The sequence below is a fragment of the Anopheles cruzii genome, chromosome X, assembly GCF_943734635.1.
Source record: "Anopheles cruzii chromosome X, idAnoCruzAS_RS32_06, whole genome shotgun sequence".
NCBI lineage: Eukaryota > Metazoa > Arthropoda > Insecta > Diptera > Culicidae > Anopheles > Anopheles cruzii.
Genome location: NC_069143.1, coordinates 5,734,371 through 5,752,876, shown reverse-complemented (window position 1 = coordinate 5,752,876; position 18,506 = coordinate 5,734,371). Strand labels below are relative to the sequence as shown.

The 18,506-nt window shown below is 43.1% G+C and overlaps 1 protein-coding gene across 5 annotated transcripts in view; it reads right to left on the bottom strand.

Annotated features, from left to right (window-relative positions):
* Positions 1-12,427: 12,427 nt before the first annotated feature.
* LOC128271155 (high mobility group protein DSP1-like) overlaps positions 12,428-18,506 on the bottom strand; it is a 42,600-nt gene continuing 36,521 nt past the window's right edge. For 4 of the 5 annotated variants that reach the window (XM_053008613.1, XM_053008620.1, XM_053008606.1 and 1 more), the window contains exons 4-6: positions 17,728-17,891; positions 17,428-17,602; positions 12,428-17,340 (exon numbers count right to left, since the gene is read on the bottom strand). In XM_053008613.1, coding sequence (XP_052864573.1) covers positions 17,086-17,340; positions 17,428-17,602; positions 17,728-17,891 — 594 coding nt within the window. In that variant the 3' untranslated portion in view covers positions 12,428-17,085. The remainder of the gene's footprint in view (positions 17,341-17,427; positions 17,603-17,727; positions 17,892-18,506) is intronic. The other variant, XR_008269210.1, reaches the window with a different exon arrangement.

The following is an 18,506-nucleotide window of genomic DNA, read 5'->3' as shown; positions in this document are numbered from 1 at the left end:
AATTCCCCGAAATCAGATTAGACTAGGGAAAAACATGTGGAAAAAGTGATGAAACGATTACCAGGAGATATGGAGGCAGTAGTGGCGGTTCGGCGTATACGAGGACAAAAATGTTCACGTTTAGGCGCTAGGTGAAACGTTCCTTCGTGAAGTGTCCCGTGTCAAAGTGCGCAGCTCCACAAGGTGCACGCCATAGTTCGTCGATTCGACAGTCGATTTCGACCGGAAGTTCTTTGTTTCTTTCGCCTGGCTTTCCGGGTGCACCAAGTCAACCCAGGTCTGTCAGCGTCCGGAAGGAAGAAATTTGTAATTTTTCGAAACAAAAGCCTTCGTGCCTTCGTACGATCGGTGTCGCCTGATCACCCGCTGTATGGTGTGATATCACCCGCGGACTTCCAGGGCGCGAGCCCATTTTTCGCCCGGACACCCTCCCCACACACTGCCCTTCGTTTTCTGGTCATCTATCTCTTTCTCATTTCGCCCAGCGTCTCGTGATCAAGTTGTTTTAACCAGCATTTGAACGAATGTCAACGGATGATTATAGGATTGTGATCAGAGCATACAAGACATCTTTCGATGACCACGTAAGTCGCTTCAATGGTCCAACAGTTACTGATGTGGCTATTGTAATTAATTGTCGGTACGTTGGGGTAGATGTGCGTAAGTTTGGGTAGATGTGGATAGTAGACCATGGATTATATGATAATAAAGCGATGCATCAGCAGTACTCCGCCGTTACAACGGTGTTGATGACTTCCGTCAATACATCCACCTATCAAGCTTCGCATTGATAATTGGAACATTGAGCTAGCAAGTTATTGGAACAACTTCCGAGCACGACCGACCGGCCCATCTTGTAGTGTTAAAACTGGATGACAGTAAAACAACACAAAATATGCTTGTGGACCAAACATCTTTGTCTTCGCGAGGGAGACAGAAATGAATGATCATGCGCGCCATGAGAGGCTTCAGTAACTGACTTGGTGGCCTCGTCTGCGTAATAAAAACGCGACGTTTTCCTCGCGACACTTGCTGTCGGAAAAGTGCCTGTGGTCGATGCAGGATCATCACGAATTGCATCAAAACACCTGCCGGTAGCCTGCGGAGCCTCATCTGAAGTCCTTTGACCTATTGGGGGAAAATCTGGTAGATCTGAGCCCGATTTTTACGCTACCCGCCAAGGACAACGGGATATTTCAATGATAGCCAGGAAACCCGATTTAGCTTCAATATAGCAGAATGATCAAAGGCGGTGAAAGGGAGGGAGGGGTCATAAAAGCTGCTGTTAAAAACGGAATACTTCGAATGGAACGGCGCTGCTTTCCTTGGAGCGTATAAATGCATACCTCCCGTCAAAGATGTGGACACCCGAGGCTTATTGAATACGGGATTGATCTATTATTCCGTGTCCTTGAAGGGTCCTTGATGGCTCGTGCGCGTTACGTGCGTGTGTGTAACGATAGAACTGTTTCTCGAAAATGCATCCAATTTGTACGTGCTTCGCAGAAAATCGTACTTCCCCGCACAAAGAACTACACTGCCGTTGGGTGTCGGACAGGCAACAGAGCTTTTGGGCTGCACCGGCAGCTCTCATAACTGCCGTCAATGACGTCGTGTTTCTATGTGACCCCATGTAACCACCGTTGTCACATTGCAGGACGAGGGTTACCGAAAGCTAGTCCTTTAACTTTCATCAAGTGCTTGCTTTCTTGCTAACTTTCATCCTTTTTTGGTTGTAATCGTTCTCATCGAGAACACCCGGGAGCCGTGCGCTTGCGCGTAAAACAGCTCACACACACAGGGCTACGCCTACCTTCTCCAAATGTGGCATCGATTCCTATCGTAAAAAAACATTTGTCTGTGTGTTTTTTGAGTCTGCCAGATGTAACAAATTTTCAAAGAATTGTTCGTTGTGGTGCCGATAGTGGTGCTGAAGCTAAGGTGATTGGTAAAGGAGGCCGAGTCTGTGAGGTGTTGGCGAAAGCGGGCGGGGGAATCGGAAAAAGTTCCCAAGTCTTGCAGCGGTGTATTATGTTTTCCTTATATTTGTTGCCAGGGGATTACACTTTACGGCCGGTGCGTAGGCGTGGTTGGGTAAGACGTCCTGCAGTCCTAATGTTTTTCTGAGGCTAGAAAGAAAACCATACCCCCGCTGATAGAGCAGTCGGTAACGCTCTTCGCTGTCAGCGCAGCTGGCCTGGGTTCGAATCCCGGGATCGGTTGTCACTCAACCGTCCATGGTTTCGATTCCCGATACCGGCGTGACAGGGGGGTTGGCACGGGGCTAACAATCCCGTCCGTAACAATTAAAAATGTTACAGAAAAAGAGCATCAGAGATTACCATTGTCTCTGGTGCAGGCCAAGACTGCTCAGCGGTTGTAGCGCCAAAAGAAAGAAAGGAAGAAAACCATATTCCGTACTTCATAAAATATGTGTAGCTCACGAAGCATGCTAAAGTTTATTTTTCCTAATCCAAAATTTCAGATGTCACCCTCCTCTCTCTCTCTTTCTTTCTGCCCTTTGCTTTCTTTCCCCTTGTTTGTTTGTTTGCCTCTCTCTCTACGTTTTGGACAAAGTACTACTGAAACGCTGTTGCGTTTGTTACGGTTTGTCAAACGCTTCCTTCACTTATTTAACAGTGAGGGAACAGGGAGGTGAATCTTCCTGTAGTCGCATGAGCCTTACCCTGCAAAAACTCTCCTTGGACACGGTCCTTTAACCTCTTCTCGTGCATCTACTCCTTTCGTACGCGAGAACGCTTGGACCTACGCTCCTTCGTGCGGTTGGTCCGTAACAACCTTGCAACAGCGCTTGTCACGTAGGTTGGTCCTACCGAACGCCATAATCTTTCACCCACACTCTACAATAACGTGTACCTTATTCAGCGTTAATCACCTTCAAAGGAACCAGAACTGCCTAGGGAAACAACGTTTCCTTAGTTGGCTTCGTGTATGTGTATGTATTGGTGTACAACATGAACAGTATGCTCGATGAATAACGAGGTTTTATGTTTAAAAAATATTAGTTAGTAACAATGTTTGAAAGGTACGTTCTTCTTCTTTCAAATGCACCCAATTTCATGCAGATCGGAATACAGATTAAAAAGCTATGCGCGTCAGGTTTAGTACAAAAAAATAAACATTGAACAAAGAGCTAACAATAAATTTGCTTTTAAACTTGGTAAAACATGTACACGTACACGTGGTAACATGTGTATGTTACTAACTAGTAGAAAAAGCTGCATTTATATATTGAAAAAAAATAATTCCAGTTATTTATCGAACATACTGTTGAAAAATTTCGCACCTCGCTCACTATTTCGGTAGCTTAAACAAAGAACATATTATGGAAACTGGATCCGTTTCCCAGCAAAGTACATAAGTACATGGTTAGTATGTTTTTCAGTTGGACTCATAATCTTCCAGCTAATGTGTAACGAAATACGCATTCTGCAAAAACTAAAGACAAATAAACAAGACACAAAACGAGCACAGTAGAAAATGCCGGAGCGGATCTGATTACAGCGATAAACAATAAAAACATCATATGTATACGCTCAAGCTCACCGCGCAACACAGCAATATTACCTATACCAGTAACCTGCAACTGGCTGCAATATTTGCAGTCTAATCTATGTAAATACAAATGAGTCTAAGTGAGGGTGTTTTTTCTCTGCACAACAAAAGGTTGAATCGCATTTCTCCATTCAAATTTGTGTGGACTTTTATGAGCGCCATTGGAGGTTTAAGGCAGTAAAAAAAATGCTGTCCAGCTTCATTAAAATCAATCTAGGATGCATCGTTGGCACCGTTGACGCAATTTAAAAAAACTTAAAAAAAACGAATCTGACAGGGCTGCAAAATACGCTTTCACAGCTTTTATGATCTCATAATTTGATAAAAAAAACGCTTTCGACGCATGACGCACCTAACAAAATAGGTCTTGCAACAGATGGCTCAATGGAAGTCGCTAGGGACCAAATGTTGTAAATACGGTGGATACTCAAACAATTCGAACTTTAATTCGTGGATTTTTGCCATTTTCAAAATGCCCTTGTGACACGGTGCCCTGATGAAAGAGGATGTTTTTCTTCTGCAAACCGGGCAATTTTTCACGAATTTTCTCTTTAAGTTGGTCTAAAAGGTTACAACAACCGCTGTTTACCAGTTGTTTTACCAGTTTGCAAGTAATCCGCCAACAAAATATCATTCGCATCCCAAAAACTGATGCTAACACATTTTTGGGCGATTTCTGGACACGAACTCGTTTCGGAACCGAAGAACCAGGTTCACACCACTCTTACGCCTCTTGTTTTGATTCAAGAACATGATGATGGCGGCGCTCTCTGTTAACGAACTGATTGAACAACCCAGTACAACGCTGTTAAGGCCCATACTCAAACTTGTGAATTAGACAGGAGCTTAAAGCTCGTTGTCGTCCAGGTCTTAACAACGTTCTCATTATGCCTAAAACACTGCATTCTGGTGAAAAAACGTATTGAAAAGTGGTTTCTCATGTTATCTAGAATAGTCGCAAAACAATTCACAACCGATGCCGCTCCTAGCGTCATCTGTTGAACTGGAATTAGGCTGAGTGGAAACCGAGGCATAAAATGTTACTAATGCATCGACCAGTAATGCAAATGCATTGTGAGTCCCATGAACGTGAGGAATAATTTACACATGCTTAAAAAATGTTTACCATAACTATTGAAATTATTCTCTAGTTACCGTCCTGTCCTCGTACGCGTTCGGGAAGGGCCTGTAACTGTCGAGTAGGTATACACCGTCAGGTTTATAATTTTTTTTATCAGAAGAACGGACTGGACCATATATATTAATAACGCCAGGTATTAAAGCTCCAGGCCAGGTATCGCCAGGGATGATAGGATAACAAAAAAACTACCGCAGCAGCAACAATTGGTCATCACGGCTAATGACTCACTGGGCTTATGCTACTCCCCCGCATTAGGCTTATGCTAAGCGGGAAATCTAAGATGCTTACTAACTGGCTTACCTGGCGCTACAACCGCTTAGTAGTCTACAGTTCAGGACAGTAAAATGTTTCAACAGTTATTCTTGTTCGTTTTGCTGGTAGTTGTAATATTAATGTGACGCAAACTGTGTTCAAAGCTTTCCACTTGAATCTCATATTCACCGCTCGGTAAATTCTGTTATACAAGGTCTCAAATTTATCTGAACGGTTTTTTAATCGCTACGTACCTCTAGCTTCTGGTACCCAACATGATGGTTGACCACCACCGGCGGTTGATTGGCGAACTGTTTGATGCGATGTAAGGAGTAGATTTATGTCGCTGTCGTAGAGCCCCTTTAGCGGGGACTTATTCATGCGCGTATTCACTATTTTACGATTCACGGTCACCGGGCCGCGACGTCGGGTACACGTGATGGCCACTTTGACCTAGTGTGGAGCAAGTTGATCAAGAATTAGAGATGTAGATACATTACATGTAGTGTGCACTGGTGAGTCAATGCAACTCTTCTGCGTGTTTCTGTCAGACGTGTTCGTCACCCATCACTTTACCAAGGAAGTCCGCTTCAATGTTCTTAATTTCAATAACCAAACTCGGTGGCAGCCTCACTCTTTCTCTTCATTTCCCAGCCGTTCTTGGCGTTCTTTACGTAAGTTGCGCCCGACTGTGGCAAAGAAGGTGATGTGAAGTTCAATCGGTGTAAAACGAAAAAAGAAAACTTAAGTGATGCTTTTAGCAACTATCCTAGCTACATAGCACATGTGAGAGTGTCGCGCGAGATTGATTCATTAACGTTCTAAACGGATACAATTGCTGGAATAGCCACCGTGACCAGTACTTCTACTGATTTATTACGTAAACTGAACTGATGCCAAACCGTAAGCAAGGCTGGCTTGCAAACGTGGTACAGGTTGGGGTTCAAATCCATCATCTACCGACGCCATTCATCTGCACAGAAACCCTGTTTCTACAGACGGATGTGCAGTACGTGTAAAAAGAGCTACGCTGCGCTCCGCAAGCTTTACGTGGTGTTTAGTTTGATGGTGATACGTTTCGAATTTTGCTCATCTGCTGTGTTTCGCCGAACATACAAAGAGCTGGTGTTTTACATTTCATAAAGTTTTCCAAGAGTCAGAAATTGGAGTTCACATGAAAATCAATACGCACCGCCCACTGTACCACTCTGCCGTAGGAACACGCGCACTGTTGAATTGTTTTTGCACGGGTGGCCTGTGGTTCGTGAACTACGCCTAGGGAACCGACAGGACGAACGTGCAACGTACGAACGTTTTTATAGCGTTGGCCCTGTCGGGATGTGCGTTTCTTTGTATCCCTTTTGTGGGTTCGCAGTTTGACGACTCCGTCCCTCGTCAAACTGTTAAACTGCCTGCTCGAACCATGGCACCGAAGCAGTGTTCTAAACAGGACCAAAACGGCAAACCCATGCTGCAACCACGATTCCCAGTTACGCGTGGTAGAAGCAACAGTTAGGGGATTCGGGCAGAAAGCCGGAAACCACAGCAGAAGAAAACGCAACGAAAACGGAAAAAACAACATGGCGAAATATACACATATTTTATGTAAGAGAAGTACTGGCCACTACATATATAATGCTCTATAAATATATATATATTTATATACAGGTATGTATAATACTGGCATATTCCCAACGACACGGTCACCGTTTTGTGAGCCTACTATTGCACACCTTAGGCCCAACGCCTTGAAGCAGTAGTTATGTAGTTGGAAGCCTACGCATCCAACCCTTACAGCCACGCAACATACAACAGGAACTGCACTACCACCATGGCACGATCTTATGCATCTGTGTGATTAAAGGAACATATTCGGTGGCGCAAGGCAAATGAGGTGTTGCTCGGCCACGGTATGATATTAGCGATCGAATGCACACTATCGCTTTTTTGTCCATCGTTCTCTCATGCTGGTTTAAGATCTCTGTAAGTGGTAGCGTGTGTTTGGTGATGCTCAATATGTTAAAACAAAGCAGAAACACACCCACAACAGTGAAGGATACGACTCCAGTGAGACCACAGTTTCCCATGGCATAGCAAGGATGTTATGGAAAGCTGTGAGATAGCAAGTAAGCAAGGATAAGGAGCAGGAAACGGAGTGGTGGAAGACCGAGTGTGGAAGTGTTGGAGTAGGTGGTGGCTGTTGACGAGCAGAAGGAAAAGAGTTGTTTGGGGGGGTATCGAGCGAAAAAGACACATCTTCAACAGGAGAAACCCAGTAACAGACCCACGTAGGGCTGGTTGTTGCTGATTGTTGAATCGGTTGCTGATAGCAGGTCTGTGCGCCGTATTACTGCGACGGAAACTCAAGACTACATCCTCTCGGTCGCTCGGGATTCTACCTTCTCGGGAGGCCATTCTCCCTGCCCGACAATTCCACACGCCGGTACACCCTCACGCAGACACTGTTGGATCGTAAGTAACATTTACAACGTGCGCATGGACAATTGGTACACGAACACATACACACACGCGCGCGCACACAGCCACACGAAATAAAACGTCGAAGTTCCAGATGAAAAGCGAGCGAAAGTTGAGGTTGAAGTAAGAAGAATACGAACACGGTGAAGCCGGGGATGCTGCCAATAGTGGCAATCTCCCATGGTTTGCAAGAGACAAACAGGAGCGGCATGTAGGGATGACGCATCATGTGGTCAACAACTCCCTAGATCATGCTAAAGGGTGAACCCTTGCGGCGGCGGCGATGCACTCTTGGGACTCCCAAAGCACAGGACATATTCTCACAAGCCGTTAGAGGGAGACAACACGCGCACGAAGCAGATTACATTCATTAATTGACGAAAAACAAAAAGAGATAAAGAGAGTGGTAACAGGGAACAATCAGGCAGGCAGACAAATAGGCAGCTACCAGTGGAAAAAACGACACCTGATGAAAGCTTGCGCCTCAACTCCGAGAAGTGGCTGCTTGAGAAGCGTCCGTTGCGTGTATGTGTTTTTGTGTGTAGGATGGATGCACACTTTTTCTTTTCGGTATTTTTTCCTTGACGGTCACAGGCACAGTCGAAAGTAAAGAAATCCTGTTAGTGGCGAGGCACTCTACTCTGTTATCGCACGCACAACAAACGCCGTTCTTTCACGCCGAATGGCACACACATCTAATGCAAAACACTGCACAGTGATAGAGGTTCGCCGACAGCGCCGTTGCAGCGTGTGGGACAGTGTCGTGGCCCCCCCTATGTGAGAAGTATTGGCCACCACTGTCCAGAAGCACTTTATGTCCACACAAACGTACGCACTCACGGAATCGGAATCTGCGGAGTTCACGTATTAAATTTGCTCCCGTTCTGTTTGCTTTTCGCAACTCTTTAAGCTCTGAGCACACCCACCACTGATGCTGCCGTGGTCGCTATGTGCACACTGGACTGCACTTCAGCTTTCGCGTACGACTCCAAGCTTTCAGGTTGGAGCGAGCGAGTACATGAGCGCAGACAAGAGAGACAACAGCAGTAGCCCGAGTCTGACAGTTCGCTGATCTAAGGGCAGGCTGAGAAAGTTTGTGGCAGACAGTATCCTGTAACATTGTTCGAAAAAGTTTTGACGCGTCGGCGGCGTTCTGTTCGTTTCTAATTACTACAATCCCTTGCTAGAGTCAGTTGATTTCTCTCATATAGTGTTTTTTAATCGACCAATGTTTGCATGCTTAGGTTTCAGCTGATGTCACCAACATTACTGCATGGTGTGTTGTGCGCGCTCTGACATTTGATTATGCAGCCAATGCTGCGTTATTTGGGCAAAGGCAGTTATTTATGTATGTATGCTACGGTTGAGTTCTATCCCCTTTTGTTATGACTAATTCATTACTAACGTAACGTAACGTAATCATCTTCACAAACGAATGTTTGTTTTTTATGCCTTTCTTGTTGTCATTTATATGTAATAAAAAGATTTCAGTCTCCTCGAAACACCGGGAACTAAAATATAGGCAACCACGGCTATGCAGTAGTGTTGGTGCTGATGACAACCAAAACATGCAAACATTGGGCGATTGAAAATACTCCATGAGAGAAACCAAGTGACGCTACACTTTGCCTGCTCGAACCGTCGCACCACTATAGAAAGTCCAGGCGATTTCTAATCGTGGTCACTTAGTTCGTTAAGAGATGAAAGAGCCTTCAAGCCCAAAATCTGGGAAATGAACATAATAACAACAAAACCAATTTAGTTCGTTAAGATCAGAATGAAAATGTAAACAACACTACTCTAACCATCGGCGTCCTAGCATCGCCCGAACTTTATACAGCCAAGGTGAGGCGGTGCGAGTAGACAACTTCCTTTTTCTTTCTAACAACACTCCCTAGGAAAGATACCGACCACAATGAGTAGTTGTTTACATTTACCTAGTTTGAAACGGAATCCGCATTATTAATTTAAAAATTTATATTTCATCTCCAAATTAAATTAAAATCATTGCATTTGATACGTTTAGAATACTGGTGGAAGAATAGTAGTTCCCCAAGGAGCCACGAGCTTTCGGATTGCCGGTGCGCCGACAGCGCTGACACATGATGGGCCGTACTGTAAAACGGATAGAATAAAGCTCACCATCCTGACATTTATAACCAAAGTATATATTTTATAGCAAATTAATTGACAGTTCCCATGGACAGCCGTTTGGTTTGTTTACCTACATGACCTTTTTTTGAAACGGTGTATCGTACCAAGTTCCTGATGGCGCCACCGTCAGCAGCCCCACCAACACTATCGGCGAGCATACGTGGGGGGGTGACGTACTAATAGGTGACCGGAAGTTCGAGGTCGTCCCGAGCTTCCGGTCACCACGGCACCAACAATGACATAACTGAGGAGATTCGCGCCAGGGTGCTAGCAGCCAACAGGTCATTCTACAGTCTGAGGAAATTATTTCGCTCACATCTCATGTCGCGACGGTCGAAGCTGGAGTTATACAGAACCTTCATAATCCCAGTGCTCACATACGCATCTGAAACATGGACTCGAAAACTAATGAGACCCTCTTAGCCGCGTCCGAGAGGAAGATGCTCAGATTGATATTTGGCCCCGTATGTGTGGAGGGACACGGACATGCCGCCACAACAGTGAGCTGTACGCGATGTTCGCCTCGCCAGGCTCCGGTGGGCTGGTCATGTCATGAGAATGGCGGACGACGAACCAGCCCGTAAAGTCTTCTTAGGCCGTCCAGAGGGACTGAGGGGGCGTAGTAGGCCCCGTCTGAGATGGAGACGCGAAACGGCTGGCGTCGACCGAGACGCGAAAACGGCTGGAATAGAATTGTGGTGCACGAAGGCGCTCGACCGCGAGCGGTGGAGGTATTCCATAACGCAGACCAAGACCGCTAGGCGGTTGTAGCCGGATAAGAAGAGGCAACAATAAATCACAACAAAATGTTCTTGTCGGTTCAGCTTCCAGCACAGAAGTGACCGATACGTTTTGCTTTAAATTCAAACCAAATCAAAGTGCGTAAAATTCAATGAAAAAACATTTTCTTTATGTGGTGCGGCCTAGCTGTTGCTTTCCACTGCGGCCCACATGCTAACATTAGTTTGAGACCTATGTTATGCGCAGTAGGCGCCGACGGCGGGACCTATTCCACGGCGGGAATTCTATTCCACAGTGTTGGAGTGACTGCTGGAGTGCTGATGCCAGAGTGTTGTTGCTTCTCTGATGGGCCAAAAAGTTGAAAAACCGGCATCCTTGCAGCGTGTCAACCAGCGCAGCCGACCCACCTTCACCATGATGACAATGGAGAGTTTTCCTAGAAGTGCGTGCAGTTTGTCCTTGCAGCGACGTCTCCAGACAGCATCCGGACCCTCCACTTAACCGAGGATCGAACCGACGACGATAGATTGTAATGTAAAGCGTGCGTAGTAATAAGATTGTGAACCCGGTTGCTCGGTAACGAAATGATTTTCTATTTAAAAAATAAATAAATAGTTAGTCCGGGAAAACCATCAAGTTCGACTACAAAACTAGATCGATTCAACAAAAAGACAATGCTGTATGTCTGATAAGAGCCGTCGCGTTAAGTAGGGTCACCATTTTAAGATCAGGCGAGAGATGAAAGAAGCTTCAAGTTCAAAGTCTCTATAAGGATAATAACAACAACATTTTAAGGTCAGGCGTTTCGCGAATACGGTCGAAAGTGATATCACGTGAACAAAAGTGAAGAGAGAAAATACAACAAAAATAATATGCGCCTACGACTGGCGTCCGAAATATGGCGCCATCTAACTTTGAGATCTAGCAGCGTCATCTGCATAATTCCAAATCGAAGTTAGCGAATCATTATTTTGGAATAAAGTAACACCGCCGTTGCGGTCAAACGCATCAACATATTATTTTACGTTTACGTGCAACAACGACACTGCAGCTGGACCACACAAATCTGAGTATATCAGGTCCATGGGAGCCTTCACCGAGGTGACTGACTCTTTCAAGAATGTAATTCGCACGATTTTGCTCGTCAGCCATGTCCCACATGGTTCTTTGACATCACACTCGTGCATTTGTACTCCGGTGCTATTCGTAACGGATCGGTTTTACGGACGGAGTAGTTAGCCTCGCGAACCCCCCCCCCCCCCCCCTGTGCCCACCCTCACACTGGTATCGGGAATCGACACCATGGCCGGCTGCGTGACAACCGGTCTCGGGATAGCTCGGGCACCAGATCGCCCAGCAACATGTTGTAGTTTATATTGTTCAGTTTGGCGAAGCTGAACCGATCCATTCTTATCCAGGCAAACGATCGACGTTTATCCGAGTTACTTGAAAAATGGAAAGGGTCCATAACCTATTGGAGTTCTACGCAGTCGAGGAGCTTCGCAAACTATGTAAATCACGTGGACTTGGTTCGATATTACACAGGAAAGGGAAGATATACTTACGTTGGGGAGTGACAGTCTCAGTGACAGACAGATATACTTACGTTGGGGAGTTTGTCGAGATATGGTTGTTAGGCAAAACATCCGTTCGCTGAAGAAATCAAGCCAGCTGGGCGTGCAACACTCATTGACCCTATCAAAGGAAACCTAAAGGCATGTTAAACCACACATCAACCTATTTCGTAAAGCGTACATAGGGAAAGGACCTCGCTTGATGTCACAGCGGACCTTTCGTTCCAACATTGTACCAGTCTTTACCGCACTCATTGCGTTCAAATGGAGCTTGCTTCCAAGCGTGCTTCCTGTGAACTAAACAATTGCTAATAGCCAGGATCGCTAGGTTGTCATTCAGAGGGACATCCAGATTCACCGGCCCTATATTTTGCAACCCGTGCGTGCGAATGGTTCTAGAAACTGAAGGAACCATCGCGCTCACCTTCGACTTTCCTTCGCACTTCGGACGTTTACTAATACGACATGGAACCTAAACGCACTGGGCTGATAAAAACTATTTTGTGTCGCATTTATTATTTTATTTGCATGCTTTCCTTCCCTAATATTTCTTAACTTGCTATAGCTTCTTCAAATCTGACGTAGTTGGTTTTTGGTTTTTGCTAATGTTCTGTTTTTTCTTTGTTTATCTTTAATAACAAACTCCAACATTCACCTTGCACATCATTCCAACTACACTTTTAGAGTACACGTTTCAATAGGTAAAAGTTGTGTTTCAGCTTTAGGCTGTTTATTGCATGTAGCATGTTTTGCTGGCTTTCATTACAATTATCGCTAGGAAGATTTGTATCACTGCACTGCTGTACCTAAGCATGGGGTAAATGTAACTCTAGATGAAATAGGTGATAAATGTAGGCAAGAAAAATGGCAGCACAGGCTTTGTGCGGCTGCAAAGCGATTTGTTGATGCCAATTGTTTGGGTTGTTGTTTCTCTCAGTTATCTTACAGAGTCTATGGAAACAATTTGAACAAGATTTCGGAGGTTTCGGTAGGACCTTAGAGAAACGTTCGAATAATTTATGCATGAGAGAAAGAAACGGAGAAGAGTGTAATCTCTTCCTTTCCTTCCAGCCCTTTTTCCGCACTAATAACGTATAAACTCGCTTCTCGCCACCAGTATGATTAAGATAATGAATTATTTTACCTGCTGAAAATTCACTATGTACACATCTAGCACATGAAATGTATCTCAAAAAGAAATTATTCGAGAGAACAAACCAACTACACAACATACTAGGCTAAAATGCTACAACATACACTCTAGGCTGAAATGCTGCAACAAACTGTACATATTATGAAACGGAACATCTTAAGATGATGCGTCACAAAATTTTGTAACTTGTTGCTTCCATTCGTTAAACCTTACTGTCATTAAATAAAAACCAGTCGTTTAATCATCATAATTATGTATGAATAAATCATAAAATTTGAAATTTTCAGAAATAAACATAAGTGTCCCTCAGAAGTATATCAATATGGCTGTGGATTTATACTAAAGATAAGGGGAAATAAAATCGGATTATGTAAATACTAAATTTCAAAAGGTTAAAGTGGAGTTCACAAAAATCAAACCAAAAACTAGAGCTGCGATAATAATAATCCACTATTTTGCGTGAATCATACTTTCAAAATCATTTCACAAAGCACACGCAGATACACTATTCTCGATCTATGTCTCCTTGTAAACTGAGATTCTCTCATTCACTCTGCACAAACAATCGAAAAACACACACACATGCACCCATACTAGAAACAATCATGAGTACGCCACGCCGTGCGATACACATGCTCGGCACGCGACACACAACAATATGTATGAATATACATGCTTAAAGCATATATACATATATGCTTAAAGGACTTGATATTTTCAAACTCTACTGTTGCGTAATTTATTCCGCTCATTTGTTTTGTTTTTAAAGAGTACACTTCCATCGTTCGCCTTTCTTGGTTGCCTTCCCTGCCTCGCTCGTTTCGCATGCTCGTACTTTCGTCCTATTATCGCCTAATCGCTAATGTCCGGTGTTTTTATGCTTATGATGATTTTGTATTTGCTTTTTCTCGTTTTTGTTTGTATGCATACTCATTATTTGACATTGTTGCGGGTTTTGCTTAAATTTCCTTTTCTCTTGATTTGTTTAGTCTTGTTCCGTTTGAAGAGAACAAAATACGAAACAATTCAAAACACAATTTAAAAGAAAACGCTTAATCTAATTCTATAAGAATATGATTTTAAACATGGTAATGAAAAAAAGCAGTAGAGAAAATAAATGTTAAGTAAATCCAACTAGTCAAATTGAATTCAGACTAATAGTTCTCTCCTCCTGCCCCTCCCCCGTTTACAATCGTCTACGGCCTGCCTTTTTATCTTCTAAGACAATTACGACACATTACGAACTTGTATTGCTCCGTCTCCGCTATAAGAATGCCGCGAAACGTATCGCGAAAAACGCAGTTTTGTTGTTTTTTATGCTCCTTCTAATCAAAGTGAGCAGACGAATTTTGTTTTCCAGTTGCTAAACGTTCGATTTTCGCAGTATCAGTCCCATTGCAGATCAAAAGTATCAATAAAATCTCCAGATTACTAGGAGACGGCCAAGATTGTTTAGCAGAGAAGTGCCCAAGAAAGAAGAAGAAAAAGAACAAGAAATTTATTCTTTTTGCATCTTGCTTTACTTTGCCATTTAGCTACTTTCTCAACCACGTTCGATTCTCTGTTGCTTTATGCATTACTATGTTTCTCTATTTCATTCTTTTATTACGCGATTATTTTTTCATTAATCATGTTATCTCTTACTTTTGATCTATAAAATTTTACTTTAATTAATTTTTGTCGCTTTCTTCATTAACTGATTTGCTCCTACCTCATTTATCTCGGTTTACTTCATCTTTCTAGCACTGTTTCTTTGTGTCTGTTAGCAATATTAACTGCGAAGTGGCCATAGACGGTTGCTTCTATAGTTTTTTTTATTGCAGGGGAAGAATATCAATCGACTCCCGCTGTTATTATCTCTGCCTTTTTCAACTGACAAAAAATATTTCCAACAACAAAAACACGTACAACAGGATGCGTTACATTAGCCATAAACACCACCCTCAAGTCGCAGGACGGTCGACAAATCAAATGCACATACACATGTTCACACTCACCCACATACATACATGTACAGAGAAATACACACACCGTCATTGCCGCCGGAAACGCTGCCAAAATCACATCTCCACCACTAGCAAATCTTTTAACACAATCGCACCAATTTGGACCGTTTCTATTAGAACCAACTTAGCAGAAATACCCATCATCATGCATGTGTGTGTTTTTGTGTGCGGTTGTTTGCCGATCACAACCGCTTTAGTCCACAACAACATACTCGTTGAGAATGTGTGTGCGTTATGTGACATACATTTTTCTTTAAAAAATACTTTTTTCTTCCGTTCATTTAAACATGTTTTACTTAATGTTATTAATATTTTCTTTACATCATGATTTGTTTGGTTAGAACGAGTTCTCCATATCTATGGCTTTTCCGTTGAAATTCAATCTTCATTTTCTTCATTATCATTATTTTCTCATTCTTCTAGAACTGTACCCATGACGATTTTCTCATTTACCCTTTACTCTGTATCCACACTCTCTCTCGCTCATCCTTTATTAGCTCTGTATTTAGTATCATTCAAATGTACTCAATTCTACTGAAATTATTCGTAGTCTTCGAAAAAATCCGAATCAAGAAATCCAATGGATGTCAAAATGTGTTAAGGGGAGTTTTGCTTAGCCATGTATCGTCTATATGTAAGTGAACACCAAAGCACTGTTGGTACACGAAAACAACAAATTTTTTACAAAAGATTAAAATTTTTGCCGGTTTAAAATTAAAATAATAATCGGTCATTGTGTCAACATTTTGCAGAAGTGCACCTCTCAATGTAACATACCTACACAGCTCGCTCCATATTTATAAACCGTTCAATTCATAAAAATAAAATGAGAAAAAAAGTGTCTGTATGTACACGAATGACATCGTTTCTACGAATACAGCGCCAAAGTCAGCAAAATTTGTTACCGAATATAGGAGCGGAGGGTACTGCGGATGAGTTCTTCTTTGTTTTCTCTTAAAGAACGAACTGAGCCGATGAGTTCTTCTTCTACGGCTGCTACAAGCGCCGAGCGGTACTGGTCTGGTCCGCGGATGCGGTGCAGTTACTAGCAAAAATACTAGAGGTGCATGTGGCGTTACGGTTTTGTCAAAAACAAGTACAATTTTCAAGTATATTTCACTTTTGCACGTACCTTTAACGTAATATGATAGGTAATTAAAATATAAAAATTGGTAAAAGATAAAGACAGTTCCCAAATAGCCCGAAATGTACAATTAATAGTGTGCACTAGGGAGGCGAGGGAATGCATGTACACACGTCATATCCCCTTTCTTACAATTTTGCGACAGGAAAAACAGAGAAGGGGAGGGAGAGTATTGGGTTTGGCGATTGTTCACATATTTCTCCGAGAAAGGCTCTATTATGCTCGTTTTGCTCATCGAGCATATGCTATTTTGTTTGTTGAATTTATAGTTCAATCGGTTCTACATCGATCGATTCGGCCGCAGAACCTCTGCACTCGCTCTCACCATTTTTAACTTCCCGGTCATTAGAAATAACACTTGATTTTTATGGACTGCAGTAAACCTAAAAACAAAAGCCTATTAGTAGTACAATGCTTTCTGCCCTCGGTGATCCTTGCCTATCACGATAGCGCGCTTTTTCAGATTCTTACCTATGAGCTACTGTCGCATTTAGCGCGACAGTATTTTGTATTATTCATACTGTCACTTTCACTGTTTTTCTGTTGCCTTTTGCCTCTTTGTCGTTTTCTTTCTCTCTGTGTCTATTATTACTAGCATGGAGAGGTGGGGTGGTGGAGGGGGAGGTTTGACGATGCTGTTGTTCATGTTCGACGCACTATAATATGCTTATTATAGTAGTGTCTTATCTTAAATTGTATAGTGTTAGTTAATCCTCCTCTAGTTTTCTCTACTCCTCTTTGTTGCAGAATTATTTTGTTGTGTTGATTACGTTCTCGCATTTTTCTTGATGTTGAAGAAATATGGTGGAGTTCGTGATTTAATATCATCATTTTTAAAATATTTTTACAATAAAAAAAATATAAATTTATTCGTTATCATCCTCTTCACCATCTTCTTCATCGTCGTCGTCGTCGTGCTGCTGTTGTACGGCGGCTGCTGCGGCAGCAGCAGCTGCATGATGCGCCTGAACGACATGAGCCTGAAGCTGGGCCGCCGCTACTTGTTGCACATGTGGAGGAAGGTGCTGAAGACCGGCCTGTTGCAATTGCTGCGGCAAGTTCAATCCTGGTGTTCCTCCGCCCTGTTCATTTTTACATTTTAACTTGTATTCTGTCATTTCCTAGACATGGCCAGAGAGGAAACAAAATAGTGTGTGATTAGCACTTTGTAGGGATTGTACGTAAAGGGATATTTAATGATATATTACTTGTTCATATCGCTGTTTATCTTTCTCTGCCATTTGTTCGTATTTCTGCTTGATTTCAGCGTCCATATCTGACCACTTTCGACCGAGCTCCTTAGCGATGTCACCAACGCCGTATTCTGGATTGAGGGCTTTAACTTTGTTTCGCTCATCGTGACAGAACCAGAAAAATGCCGACCTGTAAGCGTCCAGAGATAGGCAGTTAGGTTAGCTGTACGTAGAAAAGGGCAGATAACTCGAGGCGGAGAAGAAACTTCTTCTCAATATCACAATACATTCTCTTTGCATTGTCACAATACTCACAGCGATCGCTTCGGTGCGTTCGGATCCTTGAACTGCTTCCGTTTCTTTCCACGTCCAACAACTGCGCCTTTCGGCGGAACGTAGTTTTGCATCTCCAGCTCATAGCGTTGCTTGTCTTTTTCGGCCATTTCATGAAAACGTTGTTTCTCCTTGTCTAGCATTGTCTGTTGAGAAAAAAGTCAAAAATGCAATTGGATACGGGAACATTTTCCCATCGTCACAAGTTCGCTAATAAAACCGGTTGTCATTCTCTAGTCAGTTAATCTTCTTCTAATTCTCTCTGTTCTTCTTTGTTACAGAATGATTTTGTTGTCGTGATTATTTTCACTGCCGACATTCTCCAACAAGTGTACTAGCGGACCTCGTGGTGACGTGAACCTCGCTTGCTCTAGTGTACCAGTGTATAATCCGTTAGCAACAGACCACAATTTAGCTAACGTTACCGACGGCTGGTTTCGAGCAGTATAGCGACTACGTGGACACAGTATATTTTCCCCATGTCATTTCTTATGTCTCGTACGCGTTTTGTTCTCCATCTCTTTAAAGATCGAGCATTCTCGCAAGGGTCGTCAATGCGGTTGGTGGTGTGCAATATCACACACCAAAGCCTCGTACTGTAGACCACAAACTTTCTCCCTTCTCTCTCTTTCTCTCTCTCTCTCTCTCTCTTTCTCTCTCTCTCTCTCTCTCTCTTTCCCTCTCTTTCGTTTTCTCTTTCATTTTCTCTTATATTCTCTATTCCATTCTCGTCCTCACTCTTTCGTTCTCATTCAATCTCT